At 39.1% G+C, this 27,391-nt stretch overlaps 1 protein-coding gene across 2 annotated transcripts in view; it reads left to right on the top strand.

Moving 5' to 3' along the window:
- Nucleotides 1-27,391, top strand: part of cdh13 (cadherin 13, H-cadherin (heart)) — a 425,435-nt gene that overhangs the window by 329,029 nt on the left and 69,015 nt on the right. For both annotated transcript variants that reach the window (XM_041996695.1, XM_041996696.1), the window contains exons 10-11: nt 10,840-11,022; nt 11,111-11,364. In XM_041996695.1, the coding sequence (XP_041852629.1) occupies nt 10,840-11,022; nt 11,111-11,364 (437 nt within the window). The remainder of the gene's footprint in view (nt 1-10,839; nt 11,023-11,110; nt 11,365-27,391) is intronic.

The following is a 27,391-nucleotide window of genomic DNA, read 5'->3' as shown; positions in this document are numbered from 1 at the left end:
CCAGTTCTTCATCTAATAGATCAGAATTGTCTTCCCTCCTCATCTGCTACTCAGATTACTTTCATAATCTCAGTTTTACTTGAATCTTTGGACTTTTCTGCTGTGTTGAGTTAGATTTTTTAACCCCGTCTTTGTCAGAGTGTATCAGGCAACTTGTAGCTATTGTCAAAATGTCATACTGGTTGATACCAAATCAGAGCAGACATTGACAAACACCTTTTGTCCTTCACGTCTATTCCCTCCTCTTGTTATTTCCTTCTCCCTCGTCCACCAATATCCTGATCTGCACTTCATTCTCATCCTCCACGCCTGCACTGCTCATCTCATCTCCACTCCTCCCTGGCTCTGTTAATTCTGCTCCATGTCTGACTGGGCTTATATCCTATTTCCCCCCTGCTCCTCATAACAAGACCATGATGGACCTTATCGCTCCTGTCATTCAAAGTCCCTGCAGCTTACTCTCTGCATTATTTTTTGCTCTCTTTCTCTCTTTACCTGTCTCTCTGTCTGTGTTCCCCTCTGCATTTTTCCCTCTGCTGTGTCCTCCGTGATGACCAGGAGAATATGCCTACCTGCAATCCATCTGTCCTGCAGATAAAGACGGTAGTGCTGCTGGGTGTTGCACCAGGCATAGGGCAGCGGGGCCCTGTCAGTGCCGGTCTGTCTTGGGGGATGGCTAACGGGTGTCACGGATTAGTCCTGGCTTTGCATGATTGCTTCACTTGTTCCAAGATACATGTGGTGCTTTACCCTCGCTGATAGGGTGGCATAGCTGGCCAGAAACCTCTGTCACAAAACAGGAGAACAGGAAAGGATTTGTATGGTGCATGTCAGGTTAGAGGCGTGTTATGAAGGACAGTTGTACAAGTGTGTTCATGGGTGTGCACATTGGGAGGTTTTATCTGACACAGACAAATGCTTAAATGTAGTAGGAAGAAGTTAAATGTGCTGATACGGCTCGTGCCCTTGAAAGTATTTCAGTTCAAGATTTTTTCTGCTGGTGTGCTTTTACTCTGATTCAGTTTCACTTTTTAGATTACATTATAAATTAAATGTATTTGCAATTTTTTTTTCCATTTGCTCAGTTATTCATCATCCATAATCTGATAAATGTACATATCACTTTTATCATTTGTTCCAGATATGTGAGCAGAATAGAACAGGTTACCCAGCTAATTTTCAGATGTGTGGAATCGTGTGACGCCTCTTCACACCGCAATCTTTTTATAACGGCACAGAAACGTTGTGGAAATTTGCTGTTTAAAAACATCCACAGAAGCTCATACAAGGATAATCTTTTTCCCTCTAAAGTTTGGATTGACATCAACAATGTGGTAAAACTTAAGCTGAGTGTTTGCTGTAAATTATATGACATTTAATACAATTTGAAGTTAGAGAGGAAGAACCAAAATCAAGTCGTTCTTAATCTTGATATAGTTTTTACCTCACTGGATACTCCTTATTCCGTGTTGTTACTGAATGCAGCATGTAGACAACAGTGTCTGTGGAAGGACAGCACGCTGTAAATGGAACTTCGGCTTTAATAAGATAAATTTAGTGGAAATAACTTTAATCTAGTACATAAGTCATATGTACTTTGGAGTACAAAAAGTCGAATAAATAAATGTATGTAAAGCCCCACTACTGAATTTTGTCAGCTTTTCTCACTGACAATGGCTAAATCAGCATTTGTCTTGAATACCGTCTCTCTTTTCTGAGCTCTCTCTAACCAGTAAAAGTCAGTTGGATGTTGATTCATGTCTCTTGTTCTATTCACTGTTTTTTCCTCACTTCCTTCAATAACGTCCTCTTGGATTTCTTCGCTGAATGAGCCTCGGTGTACATTGAAAACAGCCAGTGTGCTGATATCCAGTAGGTAATGTGTAAAGCAAAATACTTACATAAAATGATGCACATATTTTAATTTGAAGTATGTGTTGAGTGATACTATCAATCCTTTTTGCAAAAGGATCAAAGGTCTTTGTCACAAGGTCATATTTGTGCTTTTCATTGACTGAAATGTTGTGAAAGTACCAAAAATAAATAATTGGATAATCTCTAGTATAGATTTAAAAATATATAATATAATAAATAAATGTACAATGTTTCCTCCCAACAGTGGCATCTAAATACAATGTCTTTTACAAAAAGTTTAGAGTTTGTGTGCAATTTCTTTTAAAGGAGTTCAAATAAAATAGAGAAAAAGATGTAGATGGATGTTGATTTTATGTAACACAGCAAATACCAGCTGTGTTAGCTAAACCTTTGGGAGTCGTGGAGTTATACAGACCATCTTTTACAAAGACTTCATCCTCAGACTTCTTATATACTGCTGTGAACAGGTTGTACATGAAAAGGAGAAACTTATCTTTTTTAGGCGGAACTTTATTTATTTATAATATGACAGATGGGGACGAGTGCATGGTCTACAAAGTTTTTAGGAGTTTTGAATCTTAGATATGTTCAAGGTGGAACAGTATTTTGGATTTGAGTCAGTGATTTTGTCCCTCAGAAAAGAATTTATCAGCTTTGACTTTCTGCTTTTTCTAAAAGACAGTTAAAAAAGGAATTGAGACGCTCAGGAAGCCAGAATCCAAATGGCCCTGTTGCTGTCTTGTCAAAATAGTCTAGCGTGGAAGGTTTAATGTGATGGGCTGCTGTTCCGTGTTCCCTGTCAGAGACAATCTTTGGGGCAGCGGGGACGTATCATAAAGTACTTTCTATTGGGACAAATGAACAGCTGCTCGGTTGTTGTAGCTCTGCCTGTCAGTGCAGCCACAGCTGCCATCTGTATTCATAACATATTCTGACAGACATGCAGGAATAAAATAAGCTGATCTCTATCCATTTCTGTGTGTGTGTGTCCATTGTGCTCTCTCTAACACTATGGTTAGCATATGTGAATTTACTTGACTGTAATTGCATGAGTGTGTTTATGTCTGTGAGGGAGGGAGAAAAAAATGTAAGAATGAATTTTTCTGTCAAGGACACGACTCTTATTTTTGTCCAAGACAGAAAGCCTGGAAAAAAGTCTGGATTACTGGTTTAGAGACAAAGACAAATTAAAGACATTGTATAATCCCGCATAAGAAAAGAGAGTCAGTTTCTACAGTAGTGTTCACGAGGCAGAGCTCATTTAATGTTACTTGGTAAAGCTGACAGCTGTGTACTCTTCCAAGGCTTTGCATCTCTTTGCAAGGCTTTTTGCCAGAAGATAAGACTTGCCTTGCCCCTCCATCTGGTGGAGAAAACGTACGCTAAATGTTCTTGACAGTGTCCAGATGAAGGTTTTGTGAGATTAAACTGTGTTTTCATAAGTCAACCAGCTGTTTGCAGCAATTATCCTGTTGTGGAAATCACTGCATGGGCTCTGGAGCTCCTCTGGGAACCATGTCTATTAATACATTTTACCACATCACAAAAAAAAGAAAGAAAGAAAACATACAGGATGAAACTTCATCATGAAAAAATAAAGAGGGAAAAACACAGAAAGAGAGAAAACTGAAGAGGAGGGCCAAGCTCATTTAAAATGCAGGACTCATGTGGTCTCCTAGAAACCATCGACACTGAAAGTGTTTATTTTTATTTTATTTATTATATTATTAGAACACAATTTCAATTTCAAAGCAAGCATAAGTATAAGAGGATGCATATAAGCAGTACAAAGGAAATAAGCATCATACAAGCATCTCCACATGGGGTATATGCTTTTTATAAGGCTGTGAAGGCTTTCACTGTGATGAGCACTATTTTACTGTTAATATGTAGTTTTTCTCATGACCACTAGAGGTCCTCTGTTGTTTACTGTAATTATAGTCCATCTCTGACTGCATGCACATATGCTACATAGGTTTATCTTGATACTGACTTTTGTTTTGGCTACAACAGATAGCTTGGCACCTGGTGAAACAAAAATTCGTACAACTCTGAATTCACAAATGTTCAGGGAATCTATTAGGAATCTAATAGTGGCACATGGCCTGGGTAATGTTTATAAGCTACCATTGACGCTAAACACCATATGCAAGCTTTAGTGGTCACACTTTGTTTATTTCAGTAAGAAAATACTGAGTAAACTTTGTGTACTAGGACTGCATTTAAAAATCGATTTATTAATTTGAATGGATTCAAATCAAATAAATCCAATATCGATTTATAAAACTTGGACATCAGTTTTTTATATGTCCTCATTTCCAGTAACGTGACACTACTTTCGCGTGACTTACCGAGACTTAAACTTAGTGAGATCTTAGCATATATGCACACACCTGGTTTCCTGTGTCGCCTCCGTCCAATCAGCTTCCCTTGCCGAGATGATGTCATATTCAGACGTTTTCATTCACCAGTGTGGATTACATCCACCTGTAAAGTCCTTTGCAGCGTATTACAACTTACTTTAGCAGGTAGTGCTAAGACCGCAGGCGCTCATATTAGCAGCTAATGCTTAGACTGCGCTGCCATGTTCCACAACAGGAAGTGATGTCACATATGTACTTTGGAATAAATCTGATATAGTCATTTAAAGTGACATTTCCTCTAGAACAGGTTTCCTTTTCGTCCTTTTTCTTATCTGGTTTCCATGACGACATGTCATAGCTGCTCTTTGTGTCCATGGCAGTCAGCACACACGCACAGAAATGTACGCACACACACACAGGTTTTCATCAGAGGACAGAGTGCACGCGTCGGAAAACACCTCAACCAGCTGGAAGTCAGACAGAAATGTCAGGTTTCTAGATTCTCTCAGCAGGTGGAGATGGAAGCATCTTGCTGCAGGGAGGAGCAGTTGGAGGATTTCTCCTGCTCCCGTGTTACGGAGCATCACGGTCGTCATGGCAACTGGCATAGCTGAACGAGCTGAGTCTACGTCATCGAAGGAATTTCTGCATCCCGTTACGGCTTTAAATGGATCCAATATTCTTTGTAGGTTTTATTAACATCCGTGATGTGACTTTAAGAATATTTGGAGAGACTCCGCTGAATGAAACTCTTTCATCAGGACATTTAAAAAGTTTAACTTTTTTCTGTCCTGAGTGGATTTTTTTCATCACAGCATTTCTGGCTCTGAATCTGAGGAAACACTGTACTGTTATGATATTTCAGAAATGCATGTAGATGTGTCAGATCAGATTATTACAGTAATCTAATTACTCCCAGATAACAAATTTTGATTGTCATGTAAATGCACTCAGAGTTTTATAAAAATACTTATCTGAGAATGTCTTTAATTTTTAAGAACGATAGGTGGTGTTACATAATTAGCTGTAAATGAATCGATATCGAATAGAATTGGATTCATTCTAATTGAAATGGGCTGTTGTGAATCGACTCGATTCAGGAAATTAGTGATGATACCCAGCCCTGTTGTATACTATGTTTATCTGGTAAATACTTTTATCATCACAGAGATGTGTGGACTGTAAAAGGACAGAAAGCAGTGTTCATCCCTGGTTTGGTAGGTAATCCCAAGGCTTGATGACAAGGTGGTTAAGTCTACCAACTGGAAAAAAAAGAATGGATGGAAATTGTTCAATATTCCAAAGGGATTACAGTACATTTGCCAAGAATAGAAGCTGATTGTGGATCCAGTAAAAGGGCAGATTGGTGTCCCACGAGTCCTAAAGACAACAGACTGTCTGCAGTACCCACTTCATGTTTCACAATGCAAAACTCTGATTCATGTGGCAAAAGACATTCTGTCTCTTAACAACACACACGCATCTAAAGATTCTTGTGCTCACTCTTTTTAAAATCACTGCTGCAGATATTTGCATCAGGCTGTGTGATTACTCAGAAACGTCAGACTTTTCTGTGTCAAAATTGGTGTTATAGTCTCAGTATTCTTAGAAAGGACATTTGGGATCTAATGGGCTTCATGTAACAGTAGTTGGACAGAAAAGGGGTGTCGGATAGACGGTTGGAGAGACCGGTGTAAGGATCTGGACCAGGCTGGGACTCAAACCTAGACCAGCTGCATCAAGGAGCTGTAGCCTCTGTACAGTGTGAGGTCTTCCATTCTTCACTATCAGCCTTGACATCTACTTGTTTATTCATCATTTATTTTGAGAGTTCAGCTCGTTAGCCTCATATCATAACTGCCTCAGTCATATTGTGATGTGAGCCTAATTTCACTCCACTGGCTGCAGATTCATTTTGGATTATTCCCTATAAAATCGTTTGACTAAAGTATGTTAGTGCATGTGTGTGCACATGTACTGCCCCTGTGGTGTTCTTTAAAGCCACTTGTGCATTTTGGTTCTGGTCTCCTCACACAACAAAACAGCACACTCACTGGGATAAAAGTGAACTTGAAAGCATGGCCCTTCTTTCCTGCTATCTTTCCCCCTCCCTTTATGTTTTTAAGTCGTTTTAGGGCAGGTGCTCTGGCTAGTAGTTAGTCATTTCCTTCTAGTCTTTCAGGTGACTGGTTGCTTTGTGCTCCTGGTGGAATTGGGGCTTATCAGCAGCGGGGCAGAGGCCCAGTGGCCACATCACACAGAATACAAGGTTTTCTCCATCCGCATGGCTGCCCCACATGATTAAACTTAGACTGACCTGTTGTTGTGTCTGTGTTGGTACAGTATGTGTGTGTTTTTGTCTCAAAAAAGGATAAAACTTTGTCACAAAAATTGTGTTTGACTCTTTCTGTAGTTTGAAGTCCAAAGCAGTTGAATAACTATTGGAATTTAACTGAAGCTGAAGTAATTTATCGGCATCTCTGCCTTCACAGTTTAAAACCTTCTTATTTACACAGCATGTTTTTGTACGAAGATGCCACAAGCTTGCAGAAGAAAATGCAGAACAACATATATGTTGGAATGGACGCAGTCACGTCATTTTATAGACTTGTTTCGATCCTGTGTGGCCTAAATGACTGCAAATGGTTCAAAGTGGTTCTAAACAAGCTTTGGATAAATAAAGAAAAAGGGAGAAGAGAAAGGAAAGAGGAGAAATCAATGTTTGTCTCCCTGTAGATAAATGCACGGAGCCCAGCAGTGTGAGGCAGTAAGAGGGTAATCTGTGGAACAACAATACCCTGGGCTGACAGGAGACACAGTAATCTAGGCTGGACCAGCGCTATCCTTAAACAGAGTGTTCTGTGTCTGCAAGATTACACTGTAAGCTCTGACACAATAATGGTCCTGACACACATGCACACATGCTGACAGAATTGCATCTGAATTGCTTCTGCCTGGCCAAAGCCTCTGCAGGAGTAACCCTGATCATAATGTGGTCTTTAGTGGGGTCTTTGCTGGCAGAATGCATCGATAAAATCTGCTGTCAGCAATGAACTGTGGGTAGGGAGTGATTGACTTGGAAAAATAGATGAGATGCACTGTAAGGTCTACAAATAGTATCGGACCTGTGCTGTTTCTCTATGTTTTATTTGTTAACTATCCAAGTCCAGTTTTTTCAAATCAATTCAAGTATTTATTGTCATTGTCAGAGAAGAACATCGAAATTACGTTTGGAGCATCCACATGCATAGTTTATGAAGTGAAATACCTAAGTAACCCAGTTATGACCTTTCTCAGTCCAGGCAATTATTTAGAACATTTTCTACATACTTTAAGATTAGTTTTCTTCCTTTCTTTGTATCTTGGAAGTGAAAAGGCTTTGGTACGTCTGCAGCTGCGTGGAAAAGAGCAGAAAGTTCAGCTGTAGCTCAGGAGGAAGAGCAGTCATCTATGGATCGATTCCAGGCTTGTCTGACTCCATGCTGTGCCTTTGGGCAAAACACTGAACCCTATGTTACCTCCTAATGTGTCTATCAGGGTATAAATGAGTGTGATGGGTGAAAAGCACTTAGCATAATAAGCAATAGAAGTGCTGTATTAGTGTGTGTGACATGTGGAATAAAAGTGCTCTGAGTGGTCAAAAAAATAATTACAGTCCATTTAGTATTTAGAAGATTTGCTAGTAGCTAGTAGTACTGTAAGTGGCTAAGGTATGCAAACTGATTATGACAGAAGGATGTCACATCACTCTCCTCATGAACCTGGACAGAAATGAAACAAAACTGGAGCGCTGCTGTAAAATCCTTGATCTACTAGAGGTCACCACCAGTTTTCCCACCAGGCGATTCTAGTTAAACACAAGCAGCTAACGGTACTGATGTTGGTTGGCTGACATCTTTCTGTCCAGCTCTCAGAAACATGCAAAGCTCTAAAGAACTTTGCTGATCATCAGCCAACGTGGCTGTTAGATTGGTAAAGTTACCAGCCAGTCAGAAATCTGGTATAATAATCCAGATTATAGTGCAAGTGAATGCATTTAATTATACATGTTTCTTTAAATGCTTTTCATTTATTTATTTTTTATGAAGATGCTGAAAAACTCCTTTACAGCAAGCAACAAAGCACCTTACTAACCTGTCCCTAACCACCACCACACCTTTGTTTTCCCTTCTACACATCTGACTTCATTTGAATTACTCTCCTTATTCATCTCCATTTTGTTCAGGCAGTAGCTCATAAACACCACCACACACACAGAAACAATGGATGGATGACACGTCGTTGAACAGTGTTATTATGAAATGTAGTGTATTCATCATGGGAGATCTGACTCTGGCTTTCTTAGAAGAGCCGAGTCCAAAGTGCTTTCATGCTCTTTTTTTAAATTCTAATCATCATCATTGGTTTACTTTGTAATCAAACCTTTTAAATGAACAACTGAACACTGAACTACAACAAACAAATTAGATAAATAAAGGCTAAAGTGTGAAGACTGTGACGCTTTGTGAAGCGTTTAACACATTAAGATTGGCCGCATGGTGTGCTCATCAAATTAAGGTCCCGCCCACTCCCTGGCTGGTCAGCAGTGGTTGGAGACTGGGCTCTCCTCAACAGGAGGAGGCTGTTCTCTTAAAGGATGATTCACTAATTTATCACCCACCAAAATGGCCAAAGTGTTTATTTATACCCGCCAAGTTGAATTTTAACCCGCCTTTGGCAGGCTGGAAGGAGTTAATGTAGATCCTTGGATATATGAAACATCCATCTTAACACTGACTTGTGATGGAGGAACATAAAATGTGAAAATGACAGCAGCAGTCAAAAGTTTGGACACATTATTCATTCGGTGTGTATACACGGCATTAGCAACAATGGCAGCAAGCTCCTCCTCCACTGACTCTGTGTTAAAATAGGCGTGTTGAATTTAATAGTTTCTACGGTGCATCAAGATGCAGACATGGACGATTCTACATATCCATGCCACAACAAAACATAACCGATTATAATAAAAATCCTGTATGTATATTTTGTATTCTGTGATCTAGCTGCTGCAACAGATAACAGTCTCCCAAGATCCGAGGCTAAATCTGTTTAGAAACTTTTACTTAGAAAAACTGTAAAACTAAGGAGACATAAAGAAAATACATCAGTATCTCACTGGAAATACATTCATTGTCTCAGTAAAGTTAAGCAATATTGCACATCAAAATGTATAAAAAAGTTAGCTGGAGGCTAATGTCAATGGAAAATACCATTGGCCAGCTAGTGGTTAGCATATGCGAACAGACTAAAGGGATTTTAAACAACTTTGTCCATTAACAAATGTTTACCTCAACAATATTCTCTGTGTTTAATTAAAATTTGACTAGAATACGTACAGGCAAATGTTTTCTGGCCATAAAGGAGAGCATAAAAAACATCTACTTAACGTCCATATTCTGTCTGAACTGACTACAGAAAGACCGGAGAGAGAAAAAAACACACTGTTTTACTGAAATCTCACCCTCGCTGCTTAACCAGGATGTTACTGTGTAGGAATGATGATTCTCGATTCTCCGGCAATGATAAAATGAAGTTGAATAATGAGGTTGTAAATAACATCACTGTTTACATGTTTATGATGTCAATATCAGGACATCCAGATTGATTTCTGAAATAATTATAAATAAACAGGGAGTTCATAATTATCTGACTGACTGAATTAACCAATGAAGAAAACTGAGGATGCAACACATACTGATGCATCAGTGAATCGAATCAAAGGGAGTAGTAGATAAGATAATTGTAACCGATTCGAATCGTGAGACCGGTGAACATGCACAGCTTTAGTTTATAAAGTATAGCTCATCCATTTCTGTCAGACCGGCTCGATTGGTACAAGGTGACAATTCCCAACCCAGTATGTAGCAATGGTGCCACCACTTCTGTTGACAGATCAGAGATATAGAAGTAGCCTTATTATTACTAAAGATTAAGGAAACTTATTCCACTCAGGTACCAAACAAGCTTCATGTTATGCATCAGCATTCATTCCTCAGCACCACCGTCTTAAGAAACTGTTGTTTTATTCCCAGTTTGAAAAAGAAATGTGGAATTGAGTGTCCACCAAGATAAGAACAAACGTGTCCACAATGAACAAGCCTGTAATTAATTTCCTCTGGCATTTAAGGTGCACTTCTGTGCTGTACCCGTCAGCGGTGTGTGAGCACAGTGCACCTGTGTGCAGAGCTATTAAGACACTGATCACGGAGCTCAGCAGGAATTCCACTCCCCCTCTTATCTTTTCTTAAATGATACGTTGCACTTTTTCTCATTAAATCACAGATTCATGCTGATATGTGACAAGTCCAAATTTTCACTCAGTTCAGACTCATTTCCCTTAATTTATGCCTCCCAAAGCACATTTGTTCAAGTACATCTTTTTCCTACATCTTTCAGTTTGACTTTTTATACTCTCCTGTAAAATTCACTCAAATGAGCTTCAGCTTCACCTGTTATCCTCTTAGTCTAAGTCTGACTGGTGATTAAGTTTCTAGAAGCAGCATCCTCAGTTGCCATCACTCCCTTATGTTGATTTCTTTCTCTGTTCTTTTTTCAACAGTTTGAGGCTCGTGTGCACGAGGGCTCGACAGGCGTCGTGGTTAACCTGACGGTTGACGACCGAGACGACCCAGCCACCGGTGCATGGAGAGCCATTTACTCTATAGTGAGTGGAGACCCTACATACAGCTTTGAGATCCAAACCAACCCAGACAACAATGAGGGAATGCTGTCAGTTATCAAGGTAAATACTGTAAAGAAGACATTTCTAAATTCAAGTAAAGTAAATGAGCTTATTTAGCCTTACCTTTCCAATCATCTTCCCAATTCAGCCTTTGAACTATGAGGCCACTGCTTTCCATACGCTACTCATCAAAGTAGAGAATGAGGATCTTCTGGTCCCTGATGTTGGCTATGGCCCCAGTTCCACCGCCACTGTCCATGTCACAGTTGAGGACGTCAACGAAGGTCCGGTGTTTTTTCCAGACCCCCTGATAGTCAACAAGATGGAAAACATAGCTGTGGGAAGCTTTGTGGCTTCTCTCAATGCTACAGATCCAGATATACTGGAGATACAGAGCATAAGGTAAGGATCTTTGGATAAAACTGATAGGAAAACAGACAATTAACTTTAGTGAGAGCTATTTTAAACAAGCCATGCAACTGTGCTTATCTTGTGTATGAGAAAACCAGAAGATAAAGAGAATGAAGGAGCTGTTTATGGGGTGTGAATGTAATCTGCGGGAGCTCAAAGCTCATTATTGACTATATTAAGCTCTCTGAATCTCATTCTGTTTCACTTTTATCCATTTAACAACAAAATGCATCATCTGTTTCAAAGATTTCTGTAAAGCATGTGTGGGCCAGTCCTGTTGTTGTTTTTAAGTCTGAAATCTTTGCTTATTAGTTCTGCCCTCTGTTATGTATCTACAAACTTTCATCACTATATCATTTCACCCCCCCCCCCCCCCCCCCCATAGTTTTTCCTTCTTTTGCGTCTTTATCATCATTTCAAAACCTGATGGAGCATTCAGACAGTTTCCTGGTGTAGGTCAAGCCTCTCCAGCCAGCATTCAAATAAGAAGTCCAGGAGTTGGATGGTTCATTAACTTTAACTATGTTACAGAAGAAGACCCTATTCAAATATTACCATTATAACAGGGGGGTGGGGGGTTATTAGATGCACAGTATGCTGCAATAAAAGCTGTTTCTCTTGCTGCCAAATGCATGTACTGCACTTTCACTTTTCGAGAGGGAGAACTAGTCGTTGGGTTTCAGGACTTATTTACACTCAGCTTAGTTTGCTTTTTTCTGCATTCTCTGAGTGGTAAGCCTTGAAAACATAGTGTTAAGCAACAGTACAGACCATATAAAAGTCAGCAGATCATAACAACTAAGTTAGTTCACTTATGCTGTAAAATCCATGAACCATTTAAGTGTCAACTGCTACATAATGTGGAGTTATTCCACTGAATGATGATGATATAACAGTTCAGTAACATGACCAATAACATTTCCAAACACTGGGTTGCACAAACTGGCCTCTGAATACAAATTGGCTACTGGGCAATTGTGTTTTTACAAAGAAAAGAGAAATGTATTTTGTTAAACATTGAGTCACCTTGAGGCCATAAGCTTAATTTCTTCACTACGGGGTTAATTGATTGTTTTCCTGCTCACTTAGTCTGTTTAACCTTATCAGCAGGGTCGTGGTGTTATTAAAGTACTAAGCAGAATTCATGCATACATGATCAGATCAGGCTTTTTTCTAATGTAAGGTATTGTGATTTATCAGGGACACGTTTCCATACATTTATGTATCAAAATCTGACCAAACAGTATGGCCAGACTCACTATATGAATAGTTCATGGATATCAACATGCTACTTGTTCACAGAAATAACATAAGCCGTCCATTTGCAGCACAGTTACCAAAAATACCACAATAAGTTATCAAATGATCAGTACATGGCAGTACAGAAATTAATGCAGCACTGGATGAAAATAAATCTTGTGACATTGCAGGAGCTTATTGAAACAGTATCTGCATTTACAGGGAGCATTTTTGTTTCGATCAAACGTCCAATCAGAATCAAAATGTGTCATGTAAACATCAGCTGATCCGATCGGCCTTGATCAGAAAGGATTTTCAGTCTAGCCAAGAGGGATGGTTTAAACCATCAGTTAAAAATAACCATGTAAACAGTCATTTTGACTGTTTTAGTGGTGGATGTTGTTCGTGGGCATGCTTGAACCACATCAGGGTTACATGACGTAACAAGTTGCAGGGAAGACTTGAAACATGGCAGCAGCAAAACAAAATGGGACTATGGAAACGCAACGACTTATTAAGTATTTTGATGGTCAAAAGGTTTTAAAAGAAAAAAAACACTTCTTCCTCCCAGCTAGTAGGAATTGTGCATGCCAAAATCATTCCGATCATAATAGATCTGTCCTTCATGCAAATACAACGGATTGGGTCTCTTTATCTGGCATCCATGTAAACATGTCAGCAGGAATCTCCAATCAGATTGATTTTTAGTTCAGGGTTCCACCTTTCCGGACATTTTACCAAAAAAAAAAAAAAAAGAAAAGAAAAGAAATAGCCTTTACTCAAATGCACTGCTGAGGGGGGAAAAAAGATGAATCCAAAATATGAAACGCTGAAAACGTGAAAGGTGAAAAGTTCTCAGTGACTCAGTATGTCTCAGATTAGCATGTTCCAGCTCCTCTCCTCATCTGAAAATATTTTTCATCTTATCGTGCAGCCTCTGTGTTTGTTGTCATTTCATTGCTTTGACATTTTGGCTTTGATGTGCCATCACTGAGACTTGCAGACAGGTTGAGGACATCGTGAAGGAGAGGTGGAAGCAGAGAGGCGACTGCACTCAGACTGAAATGGCACAGAGAAAAAAAAACTAAAAGAAAGATGTGTTTACCTTGTTCTGTCTTTCCGTGCTTGCCTCTGCATAACTGTGCAGGTGTGTGTGTTTGCATGCGTCTCAGTGTGTGTGCCCCCTGGCCTGAAAAGGTCAAATGCATTTGACATGGAGCACAATCTGTCTGAGTCACAGGCCAGAGTCCATAGTTTTCAGTTCCCAGCGAGTACACTTGGTGGCATGTAGACATATCGGCTAGTGCTACATGCACAAAAAGATTAGTTCGATAAAATGGGAAAAAGTATTCACTTCAGCTGGTCTGCTTATATTTTCCATATCAGTTTATTGTAAGAGCTTTTTCTCTGGAAACGGCATAGGAACAGATGCAGTTTGTTTAGATTATTAAATCCTGAAAAACAGTCATTATATTGAACAGCTAAGCCCTGTTTGCAAACAACTGGTCCTCCTGTGATTTACTGTGTAATGATTGTATGAGCTGTTTTGTGTTTTAAACCTGTGCAAAGCTGCCATGTGTGACATTTCTGGACTGAAGCTTTACCCAAAAGCAAAGTCAGCCTCACTCAGACTGGATTTAAATTCCTGTGTGGGACAGGAAAGGCAGTGTTTTTCATGTTGCTTTAACTAGATTTTATCATAGCAAGTGGCAACTGAAAATGCAGCAATTATTGTCATATTTTTTATTTTATTTTAACTTTTATCTAACCAGGAAAACTGACTCATTGAGATTAAAACTCTCTTTTACAAGAGTGTCCTGGCCATGCAGCCGCAGCATAAGCAAGAAAAATTGTTATTACGTTATTGGCCTAACACAAAAAACATGGACTAAATTGCAATCAAGGCTAAAAAGTACTGAGCGCTCCGAAACCATGAGTTACTATTTGAGCTTAAATTTAAGATATCTTTAAATGCATTTAGTGAGACCAGCTTCTTCAGTCCAAGGTCCTTTTCCAGGACGTTCCAGGCATATTTAAAAGCCTTTTTTCCTGCCCGGTTCTGACATAAGGAAAGCTAACAGTAAGATCTCTTTTGACTGAAGATTATATCTGTTTAAGTTATTTCATGATAAATATACTTGAAGATATGAGGAAAACATTTATCAGTTAAAACATATCAATACTTCAGTCTTCTTATAAACAATTCAGACCAACAAACACGAGCAAACAAAAAACAATGATGGGTAAGAGCTCTGTAGTTTGTGATGGTACACTGCAGGGGTGTCCAGCTCCAGTCCTCGGGGTTTGCAAACCTGCAGGTTTTAGATGTTTCCCTGCACCAACACACCTGATTTAAATTAAATGGCTCTCCTCTACAATAAATTCTGCCTGAGCATTTTGACCCATCAGTCTGATCCAGGTGTGCTGCAGAAGGACACATCCAAAACCTGCAGGACAGTGGACTTCAAGGACGGATGTTAGTTTACTGTATCAAGGACAGGTTGGCATTGAGAACATCCATATAAATAATATCACTATAGTCAAGCCCCGACATTAAGCTGGCAGCCACAAGTTTATTTGTAGCGTCAAAGGAAATCTTAAATATGACCTAAATAGAACTTATTTGTGTTCAAGTTGCATTTGACATAATATATATCAGCTCATTTTATATCCAGTACCATTTCAATATGACTTTATAGTGTGATTCATCATCTCATTTCGTTGTGCATTACACTCGTATAATGACACTAAATTCATGCTATTCTCTTAATTTTCTTAAATGAATTGAAGGAAACAGAGAAATGGTTGTCTGTGTGTGTGTCTGGAGTCAGAGCTGCAGTGTCCTTCACACACATTCAGCAGACAGCAACAGTAAGTTGGTATTTACAGGAGTGTTGACATAGCTGTTTCACTGCCATCTAAAATCAGAGAAATATTTATATTTTCATAATTATAGCTTGAAGGTTTGAGCAGATTTATCATATCTTTTGTACGGTGAGCAGTGCAGTGTGGGAGAAAAACGCAGCATCTTCCAGGATGTATGCTGTCTTTTACCTAACATACTTTATTTCGCCATGCTTCCGGTGTAAAATACATTACATACTCCTACATTTCTGGAACTTTCCCCATCCCCACCTGTATTACATTATTTATATGATCATTCCTCCTTGCAATCTTTTTTTACAGCATGTACAACTGTGCCGTTTTCCAATATCCAAAGTTAATTATGTAAGATTGTATTTTTTTAACTACAAACTGTGATTTCACGTGAGTTTAAACTATGGATTTATGACTGTAAGACTGGGTGAAAAAGACGGTCTCCAAAGGACAGACCTGCCACTTATTCTGCTGGCATCTCTCCAAGCTTCTTGCAAGCTTTGATGCTTATTAACAAGGCAACCTTGGCTCTAAACATTAAATATTGCTGCAGTGGGGGCAAAGGACATGGTGGACATATCTCACAGATGCTGCCTGATTTTGCAAGCATGCAGTATTTGGTCTCTTGGGCTTGAGAACTGGTTGGGCTGGCACATATTTGACTGGATCCTGCATTTCCTTGCATGTAAAAAAAACAACATGAAAAGTGTACCTATATACCTGTAAATGTGAACATACTTGTAGTGAATTAACACAGATGTCAGTATAATCTGAATAACTAATAAAAAAATGACAGAATTCTAACCAACATCCTTCATTTCATGTGCAAGAAGCACTATAATCACTCACTCAATCAACTCATGTGCGAATATAACATGAAACAGTTGTCCTGGGGAAGGCAGTTCATAGAACTAGGACAGTTCTTAGAACTGCGTTCTTAGAACTTCTCTGTCGAAATGCGCCTAAAGATCCAGCAGATAGAAGCAACAAGCTTCAGTCCAACCTCACACCAGACTACCAGCTGCTACACCTGTACAGAAACACAACAGTGAATTTCCTGCAGGTTTCACAGGTAAACTAAAATAAATAACCAAGACAGCAACAAATAAATAAATACATATGTATGTCATCACAACAACAAGCAAAGTACCAGAAACAGAAAAAACCCTAAACAAAGCATCTCTTACTGTATAACCCCACTAGACACCTTAGCGACTGTGTCAGCAAGCAAAGGATGAGGAATGAGGAGTGGTCAGAGATAAGTGAGGGTGGCCCATGAAACCCCCCCCCCCCACACACACACACCCGACATACCCCACACAGACCGACCCAACTTCGACCACTCTCCCCTAAACCACCCCTATACACAGAGACTGAAGTGAAATATCCTGGTTTGTTTTTTTCTGGTCTCAAACATGTTAATTAAACATACATCATGAAACTATGAATAACTGAAAGAGCTGCATAATGACCAACATAGCTGCTTTGATTTGATAACTTGTGTTACCTGTGAAATAGAGGCACATTTTTAGATTGTTGCTCCTTGTCAAGCATTGCCATGAGATGACAGGAATCACAGGATGGAGATGGTAAAATGTGTAGGAGCTGGAGATTTAAGGCTGTGATGCTCTCAGCTGATGCATTGGGAAAAACATGCTGTCTCCTCAGGCTCAGTAGATGACTTAGCATTAGTTGCCGATTGGTTGTAGATACTCAGACTCTTCTGAGACTACTCCCAAGTGGCAGCAAAACATAACATGAAGACATGCATAAGGCACCAATAAATAGTAACTAACCAGAGAACTATAGTCAATCCTGAATCTATAACATGTAGATCTTTCTGTCTAACATTGTATTTTTTTAACCTGTAGACCAAAACCAGTCAAGCCATTCACTTTCAGCTCCTAACACCAATTACTGCTGAGTGAAAGGTGACAAATTGTTGCACAGAACAAGTGTGAAATTAGCAATGGCTTTCATGAAGCTTTGTGGATTAGCTACCGACACCTTCCTCTGCCTTTATAAATTTTTAACACTAGCAAACCAATTTGACCGAGGTGATTTCAGATTTAACAACAGATTTTCGTCCATGGGTTCCACACTGGTGGTACAAAAGCAAATACTTTAGGGGCCGTCCCCACGATGCCAGATTGCAGTAGAACTGCAAAAGTATCTCAGCAAACCACCTTTTCATCACCACGAAGCCAGGGATTAGCCTCCATGAAACCAATCATGTCTGAAGCCAGATACCAAAGTGGATCGGTTTGATCCACTTTGGTATCACTAAATCACTAAATAAAAATGTTTTGTTAATGATTACACAATTCATGTTTTTCTCTCTGGGCCCACCCTTACTGAATGTCTTGCTCAAAAGCACTGTTAAGATTTCTATGTTCACTGGTCGATTGCAATGTTTTAATCCTTAATCACCACTGTTTCTACTCTCTTAAACGTCAAACGTGTTAATTGAATGTCTGCTTACTGAAGCCAGAGACTGCAAGTTAACCTCTTCCTGCTGCCGGACCCGGTGGTCCAGCAGCTGCATGCACAGGTTTATGTTTGTAAAACGTTACTGTAGTGATGTAGGGGTATTTTATTTCTAATGTTTCTCAAACAAGAAACTAACGCCACTAAACCAGCACTCCAAGTGCATTTAGTTAACAAAGTATTTGTTTTATAACAACTTCAAAATACGTATGCAAAACATGATGCCATCAACATGAGCAAGACCCCAACATGTTGGGTATCTTATGAAACTAGAAAAACTAGACTTTCAGATGATACCGAGCATAATCCTATCTTGGCCGACCACCTCACATCAGTCTCAAAACAAACACAAAGCCACCCTTCACATTTCACAGCGCATCAGATTGCATGTTTATACGTCACCAAAACCTTTCTTACCAACAGCACTAAATTTTAATTTACTTACTGTTTCCTGGTCATTTTCAGTCTATCTGCACTATTCTTCCACCTAAATTCACAGCGTGCTCGTACATTGTCGTCAGACTGCATGATGCACCAGCATTTCATATGCTACCATATAGAGTCTGCCTGGTGTTATCCACGCTAAAAGCTTCATATTCTCATGTAACTTGGTACAGTTGTAGTTAAGGTGTTGCTGAAGCCATGCAGTGGCATCTTTATGCATAGAATAATTTCTTTCATGACGTTATCCATTATATCCACTGTGTAAACCAAAAAAAAACAAGGAGCAAAGATAAAAATGTATTTTTTTTCTCTTTTTTGCTATCACAATTTGCTCAGGCATATGAACATTCACAATGTGTCCAACACTGGGATCGCTCAAGCAAAACAGAAAAAAAACATTTATTTTATTTATCAGTAAAAAGTATTTGTCAGTCTTCACTGAGGCTCTCTGTCAAAATAACTTAATATTGTCACTGCTTTAATTTTCCAGTAAAGTTACATAATTACAGCAAATAAGAGTGGTTTTAATCCGGCTCAACATGTAGGCCAAACCATTAGACTCGAGGGGTCTGAGAGGATTTGTCTCGTCTTTCAGCTGAAGGAGTTTTCGAGCCCTCTTGACTGGATTACGGCTTTGGTTGATCATAATGGCTTTTATAAAATTACTGAAGAAGACAAACTAAATGACAGGATGTGCCTGTGAGACGGGGAAAGTTGGATTTTTTATTTTTTCTGAAATGGAAGTTTAGCTTTGGCAATTCCACAGTGGTGTTTTTTGTATAATGTTCAGCACAGGTTCAGGTGATTCAGTAAAGTTATGTAAATTAAATCCAGACAGAGTATAGTATATCTGATATTCTCCAAATCCTGTCTTAAACCTTGGTGCCAGTCCAGTGGGCTATGAAGAGGAGCATACTTCACTGAAAGAATAAATAAATTAGACTCATCAGTTGGCAGATAGTTTTGCAGCATCTGTTGAGGCATCATCATCAGACTTAAAGATACTGAACAAACTGACCAAGTTCTGTGCTGAAGATAACTCTGGTTCTGGTTCTGTGTTTGGGACAACTCTGGTTCTAGTTCTGTACTGGGGATAACTCTGGTTCTAGTTCTGTACTGGGGATAACTCTGGTTCTAGTTCTGTACTGGGGATAACTCTGGTTCTGGTTCTGTGTTTGGGACAACTCTGGTTCTAGTTCTGTACTGGGGATAACTCTGGTTCTAGTTCTGTACTGGGGATAACTCTGGTTCTGGTTCTGTGTTTGGGACAACTCTGGTTCTAGTTCTGTACTGGGGATAACTCTGGTTCTAGTTCTGTACTGGGGATAACTCTGGTTCTGGTTCTGTGTTTGGGACAACTCTGGTTCTAGTTCTGTACTGGGGATAACTCTGGTTCTAGTTCTGTACTGGGGATAACTCTGGTTCTGGTTCTGTGTTTGGGACAACTCTGGTTCTAGTTCTGTACTGGGGATAACTCTGGTTCTAGTTCTGTACTGGGGATAACTCTGGTTCTGGTTCTGTACTGGGGATAACGCTGGTGTTGCTTGAGCTTCTTGTCCAGAACAGAATGCTGCACAAGCTGCTGAAAATAATGGAGGATTCCATGCATCCTCTACACAATGAAGAAGTGTGTTCAGTCAGAGGCTTCTTCAACTCCAATTAACAACAGAGTTAAGCTTGTTATATACTCTACGAGAAGTGAAAACTTTGTTCTTGTTCTTGAGGCTGCAAGAACAAGGACAAAATTTGTGTTGGTCCAGTCATTTCATACTTCACGAGAAGCTTCCACAGCAATGGGGTAGGGTTACTGCAGGATGGATGTCTGTGTTTTTATGTGCAATGAACAGCTGACCAGGTTATTTCATATTTTGCGAGAAACCGTGGCAGGGCGGGTTGTCCATGTCTTTAAATCCCACGTGTTGTTTACATTCACGTACTGTCTCACAACCTTGATCAGCTGTTCATTAAAAGCCTCGTATCAGCAGAAATGTGGAAGCCACAACTTTCTGCTTCATTCCTTTCTGCGTCAACCACGCCTACCTCAAATGTCCGACCAATCACACAATACTTCTCGGAGACCCACAAAAAGAAAGTTCTGATCAGCTGATGTGTCCCCGTTCACGTCTGCGAGAGTAAAATGACATCATTTTATTCTCATGTCCTCAAGAACAAGAAAAAAGTTCTCGCTTCTTGTAGAGAATGTAACCTTTACTGGAAATCATTCCTGCCAGCAGTCATCGCCCTCCAGAACAAGTCAATCTCTTCTTCTTTTTAATTATTAAAAATTCTTTATGTATTAAAAAAAAAAAATTAAAAAACTTTTACAACATTGAAATTTCCCTCTGGGATGAATAAAGTATTTTTTATTTAATTTTCATAGCTATTAGACTATAGACAGTTGTGCTTGATGAGGGAGTAAACAGAGAGTAATCAGAATCAGAAATTGTGTGCACACAGTCGCTCCATACTAAATAAAGAAAGGATGAGATAAAGATAAAAATTACAATAAGAAAAGTCACAAATTAGTTATGATATCTTTGTAAACTGACAATGGATAAATCCTGCCAGTGAGAAATATGCACAGTATTATCAGTATGATAGACAGTAAAATGTAAATGTAGTGCAGAGTGTAAATGTATAACAGTGGATGTTGCTGCTATGTGGAGGTAGGAATGATTTCCTGTGTGTTTCAGTGGAGCATTGAGGTAAGGCAAGGCAAATTTATTTGTATAGCACATTTCATGTACAAGACAATTCAAAGTGCTTTACATAAAACATAAAAACATTACAGCAAGGTGAAGAAAAAAAAGTCATCAGGTGGCATCAGTCTCTCTCTGAACGTGCTCCTGTGACTGATCAGCAGGTTGTGAAGCGGGTGGGAGGTATGGTCTTTAGGTAATGTCTTTATTATGGACAACGGTCTCCTCTCCAACACCACTGTCAGTAAGTCCAGCCTCATCCCACCATGTTACTGGCTTTGCGGATCAGTTTGTTCAGTGTGTTTGTGTCTGCAACCCTCAGCCTGCTGCCCCAGCGTGCAGCAGCATAGATGATAGCACTGGCCACAACAGACTCATAAAACATCCTAAGCAGTGTTTTGCGGATGTCAAACCACCTTAGCCACAAACAGACAGCTCTGGCCCTTCTTGTAAAGTGCAGTAGCGTTCTTAACCCAGTCCAGTTTACTGTCAATATGCACTCCAAGGTATCTGTAATTTGTGCTCCTAAAATCCAGAGTCATTTCCTTAGTCTTTGTCCATAAGTGCGTTCTGACCAAATTGTACGGAAGTGTATAACTTTTCTTCAGTCATGTACGTAACAGCTAGACATTAAAACAGCTTGTTTTTCTTTTGGTTTGTGTAACTCGTCTGTGTCTTAGTTTTTATGTGCCATTTTTTCCGTTGGTTTACAAAAGTTACATATTGGACAAATATTTTTTTATCTATCCGATTGAATTCAGTCTGACCAGAATCCAGCTGACATGCTTACATGGACAGCAGATAAAATTATTGATAAGTTGTATTGACATGATGGACAGATTTGACACGATCATAATGCTTTGACATCCACAGTGCCCGCTAGTTCTGATGAAGAAGCCTGTTTTTAACTGTCAAAATGCTCAACTATCCTGAGCTCTTTTAGTGTCTAACACAAACGTTGTATCCGCTACAGTCCTGTTCTGTGTTGGTGCTGCCACTTTTCAAGTCTTCTCTGAAATATTGTCACGTAGTCCCCACACAGTTCAAACATGAAACATCACAGAAACCATCAGAATGAATCTAGACATGACTTTTTTTCCTGCTGATCCGATTGTGAAAAGGTTTAAACCTCCCCTCTCGATCAGACTGAAAATTCTTTCTGATTGAGGCCGATTGGTTTGGCTGACATGTTTACATGATGCATCTTTCTTCTAACTGGACAGTCAGATCAAAAGTGCTCTGTCTAAATGCAGCTATAGTTGTCTTATGGAAGGGAGGTATTTTTAAGAGTTGTAACTGAAAAACGGTTGGATAAAAGTTCTCATTTAGTTTTTCTTCTTCTAAATAGCCATTAAAATAGTGTTGTAATATGCTTTTCTGCTTTGTGACATATCTAAGTTTAACCAATGTTCACAGGTCTTAGTCTTGCCACCTTTGCATCATGTCTTCTCCAATTACTCCAAAGTACATTTGTTTCTTCATCTTGCTGAAAACCGAGAGAATTTTAAACAGATGGATCATCAATTATTCAGCATGTACCTGTCTACTTTCACCCCTCCCTCAGGTCCTGTTCAAGTTTAAAGGGTTGGGACTTAAAAGCAGAGGGATGAAGCGCCGGACTGTCAGGCAGGAAAACTGTCAGGCAGCTTTGAGAAACCGAGGAGAGAAGAGAGATGAGAAAGAGAGACAGATCAATGAACAGACAGACAGGCCAGAAGAATGATAGAACCCCACAAAGGTTGACCTGTGAGGGGTCAGATGTGATCAGATCAGTCTGTCTGAAGCAGGAAGTCCAGCAGAAAATTAAAGAGAAAGTTATGTTGAAAGAATCCAGTTAAAATTTACTCACATACAAGGTTTCATTGAGAATCTGATTCTCTACAATGCTTTGCAAAGGTTGCATGGTCAGGTCTTGGCTGCACCAACCTTGGATATTATTACAGATTTTTTCTAAGTTAGCTAAGATGATTCGTAATTCTGTGAGATTGTTCAGCCATCAAAAATCCACCGCTTGTGTCTACAAATTCTTGATGTTTACATCGTGGAGACGGTGAGTGACATGCTAAACTTTAAGCCTTTAACCTCTTAAAAACGCTGACTGAATTTTTAAAATGAGTTTAGAATTATTTTATTGGTCTCCAGTTGGAACAACTAAATCTGTCATTTGTTCATACTTTTAGATATGACTTTTAATTATGTCCGATTATGGCGATTTGAGAGAAACTTTTCCACATCATAGCGGTTAATAGATTAAATGTCTTTTTATGCCCTTTTCTGTTTGAAAAGCTGATTATATATATATATATATATCCTGGATTAAATATTTAAGTGTTAGGGACTGGATGGAAAACATGTTCAAAAAAGCATCAACACAAAAGTTTGTGTACGTCTGTGGTGATTTTAACTTTGACCTATTAAATCCAAAGACACATGAAGTGACAGAGAAGTTTATAAAGCCAATGGTCATCATGGGCTTATACCAAACAGTCACTAAACTAAGCAGGATCACATCCCATCCTGAAACTCTAATAAACAAAATACAACCAGCCTCTTACTAACAGACATCAGTGGCCACTTACCTGTTTTAGCTTTATATAATTGATCATAGGAAGAAAAATTATACAAATAATTATAGATATATAAGAATGAAAACAGAGGAAGCCATGATTGCACTAAAAAACGGCTTAATGACGCAGAACTGGGAGATCATTTACAAAGAAGAAGATAAAGTATATGAGGAATTTCTAAAAGTAATTAACTTCCTATATGATAAAAAATCGTCCTATTAAGCAATAAAGGAATATACATAAACATACAAACAGTCAATAGGTCACTAAGGGGCTACAAAACACCTGTTTAAAGAAAAACAGATTATATAGACAATTCTTAAAGCACATACCTACAGAGGCAGAGGAAAAGTATAAAAATACAAAAATAAATTAACTAATATTATAAGGACATGTAAGAAAAAAATAAACATAACATTAAAGGTATATGGAAAATTCTAAATGGCATTGTGAGAAAAACACAAAAACACAAATTACCCGAAACACTTCACTGAAAATGATAAGGCTATTAGTAATTTGGAAGATGGGGTGAATGGTTTTAACCGATTCTTTGTAAATGTGGGACTTGAATTTGCAACAAAAACAAAGGAACCAGAGACAACAGAATGTGGAGGTGTAGAAGATTCGGTGGACGGAAACCCGAGAACAATCTTTCTAGAAGCAGTAGATGAAAAAGAGCTCATGGAGATAAGAAGAAACTGTAAAAACAAAACCTCTACAGCCTGGAACAATATCTTGACAACGGTGTAGAAGATTATTGACGAAATTGCAAAATCCTTTGACCACATCGGCAACTCTTCTCTTCGGTCAGGTTCATTTCCGGACAAAATGAAAATAGCAAAAGTGATGCCACCGTTTAAAACTGGGGATAGACTCCATTTCACAAAATACAGGCCTGTTTCTTTGCTCCAGCAATTCTCCAAAATACTTAAGAAGTTATTTGCAGAGAGATTTACGATGTTCATTATAAAACACAATTTACTTACAGAAAGTCAATATGGATTCAAAACCGACAGATCAACACCTCTGGCAGTGTCGACGTACTGGAAGAAATCACAATTATAAAAAAATATCAGTAGTAGCGCTTGTGCTTACTGCACCTGTACTGTTGCAGCGAAGCAGTTTCTCTTCTGCACAACAACTTGGCTCCGTCTCCTCATGCCAGTCGCCAGCTTGGTCACATTTTACGGTGGGATGGCATCACATTCCTCTACCAGGAGTTGTTGAAGGTCTAACAGTGAATAAAGTGTTGCTCATTCCACCAATGCACAATCCTTACAAGTTATTACTTATTACTTACTTATTACTTATACTTATTAGTATTTGCCTCTCTTCACTGACCCCCTGTTAAATTTAGACGAAAATTCGTCTCCTCACTAACAAAGCCCGTAATTCTTCAGCCGCGTCCTACATAGCAAATCCTGTTGCAGCCCATCCACCACAACGACATCGCGGTTCCCAGAATGCTGGTCTCCTTGTGGTTCCAGGGAGTTCAAAGACCAGAATGGGAGGCAGAGCCGTTGGCTTCCAGACCTCCCATTTGTGGAACCAGCTGCTGGTTTGTCACAAAAACGCTTACGTTTCAAAGTTAGACATAAATCTATCTGAGAGAGCTTCCATCTCTTTTAGCCTTTATGACCTTGTGTATCTTTGCTTTTATCATTTTGTCTCTTACTATCCTTTATTACTGTGATGTGCGTAAGATCTGAAAGAGACTGTAATACGAACTGTAAGAGGTTCTTGTCATTTCGCAAACTATGTTGTTTTTCTTGTTTTATTGAGCTAATATTCTTCCTTGTTTTATTTTGTTGTTTTTTGTGTTCTTTTATCGCTTTATTTTGTAAAGCACTTTGGGTTGCTCTTATGTGCATGAAAAATTGCTTTATAAATAAAGTTGAGTTGAGTTATTGTAAAGACGAATAATAAGGCATCACAGCCATGTAAAATACAACACCAGCAGCTATTATTAAAAGGGGCAAATAGTCGAGGAAACACTAATTTCCTTACTTTTTGTGACAGGTTCCTCTTTTATGTTTGCTTATTGGTTCCATATCTGACCTCTTTAAAATGTCTCTTCCATGTTGGCAGCATCAGGCAGAGCAACATCTTTAACCAATAAAACCAACCCATTTCATGTGTGTATCTCATTTTTACATCTGAAGTGACATTTTCAAGCTTTTACCTTTTAAGCCGAAAGTGACATGAATGCAACATTTTCCAAAGCAGAATGTTTAACCTCCCAGGTTGTTTGTGGGCACCACCTCTGTACCACCTAAAAGCAGAAGAGGGGCTGTTGTAATTGGCGTTATAGGGATAAGTTTATAGCTTTTTATCTATTTATTTGTTATTTTCCTTATTTTAATGTCACTGTGCAGAGCAAAACAGCCTGAATCACACAGTTAAACACTCTTTGTCTTGTGGCCTCAGATGTGAAGGGAATGCTTGTAGAATAATCAGATGTTTAGATTTGTTTCTCATTTTAAGCAGCTAACCGAAGCCAAATGCATAGCACGACAGGGAGGGCTGGAGAGAAAGACAGATCCAAGGCAAAGAGAGGCTTTAGTCATTCAGCCAGTATGCCAGAAAATAATTAAAACAATCCTAAAAGGCGCCAACAGGAGCAGGGAGAGAAGGACGATGTGCCATGAAGGAGGAGAAAAATACTTTTCTTCCTGGTAATTACAGGTTTATGCTTTTCATCTGTTGCAGAGAGATGCTATTTTGCACGTTATTATGATAATAACTTTTTTGTAGTCTGTGTTGTCTTACTCTGGCTTGGTAATTTATAAAAAGCAACATCACACCCGGTGTGTGTGTGCCTGTGTGTGTGTTAAAATACAGTCTTAAACATTACTGGTGCAGCAACTCTGTGCTGTCATGTATTAATGTAGCTGCGCACACTCTCAGAGTCTGTTCCTGACAAATATTGACTGTGCAAAGCATTCATTTTCATCTTTAATTTACAGGCCAGCATCTCTCTATGCAAAGTGGACTCAGTGGGCCATTGCTCTGTGGAGCTTCTGCATTTGTCAAGAGGATTGTCGGAGAGCTTCCTCTAAACTTTACCGGGCACACTGCAAACAATAGCAAGGAGTCTGAAAAGAGACAAAAGAGGTTTTTTCAGCTTGTGTAAACATTAATATTCAGCCACACACTTGCTTAGCCTGATTTAAGCCGGTAAGGGAGACTCGTCAGTGGCTGTAAAGTGGAAACAGAGAACAGATGCTGCAGTGTGGATGCAACAGCGGACCGTAATGTGAAGTGGCATCTTATACTTGTAACATTCAGATTTGAGTGTTTTCTTTTTCTTCATCTGGCCTTCTTCATGTTTGGACAATTAAATCCATTTTATTTAAGTATTAATGAAATGTTTGTGATGTGCTTTAGCTAAAATACCTCAGAGATGATGTGAAAGCTTCCCTTTTTTTCTCCATTCCTCTAAAGTGTCCAGTTTTAAAAGGTGGAGTGATCCACTTAACTCCCTAAATCTGAGATCTTCTTCATTTGAGATTTGTCCTACAGCTGAGCGCTGTCAACAAAATGTAAATTTGAACTAAAGTTGTGCTCGATAACCTCTGAAGCATGTTATTAACTCATGAGACTGCATATTTTAACTAGTTCAGAATACAAACTAAGCTCACACCGCATACCAAGCAGAAAATACTGACAGTTTTCATCTGCATTTCAGTCCCAAATGATCCCCAA

Source organism: Melanotaenia boesemani, chromosome 10 (assembly GCF_017639745.1).
Source record: "Melanotaenia boesemani isolate fMelBoe1 chromosome 10, fMelBoe1.pri, whole genome shotgun sequence".
Taxonomy (NCBI): Eukaryota; Metazoa; Chordata; class Actinopteri; order Atheriniformes; family Melanotaeniidae; genus Melanotaenia; species Melanotaenia boesemani.
The sequence above is the reverse complement of the archived record's forward strand: the minus strand, read 5'-3'. Positions and strand labels throughout refer to the sequence as shown.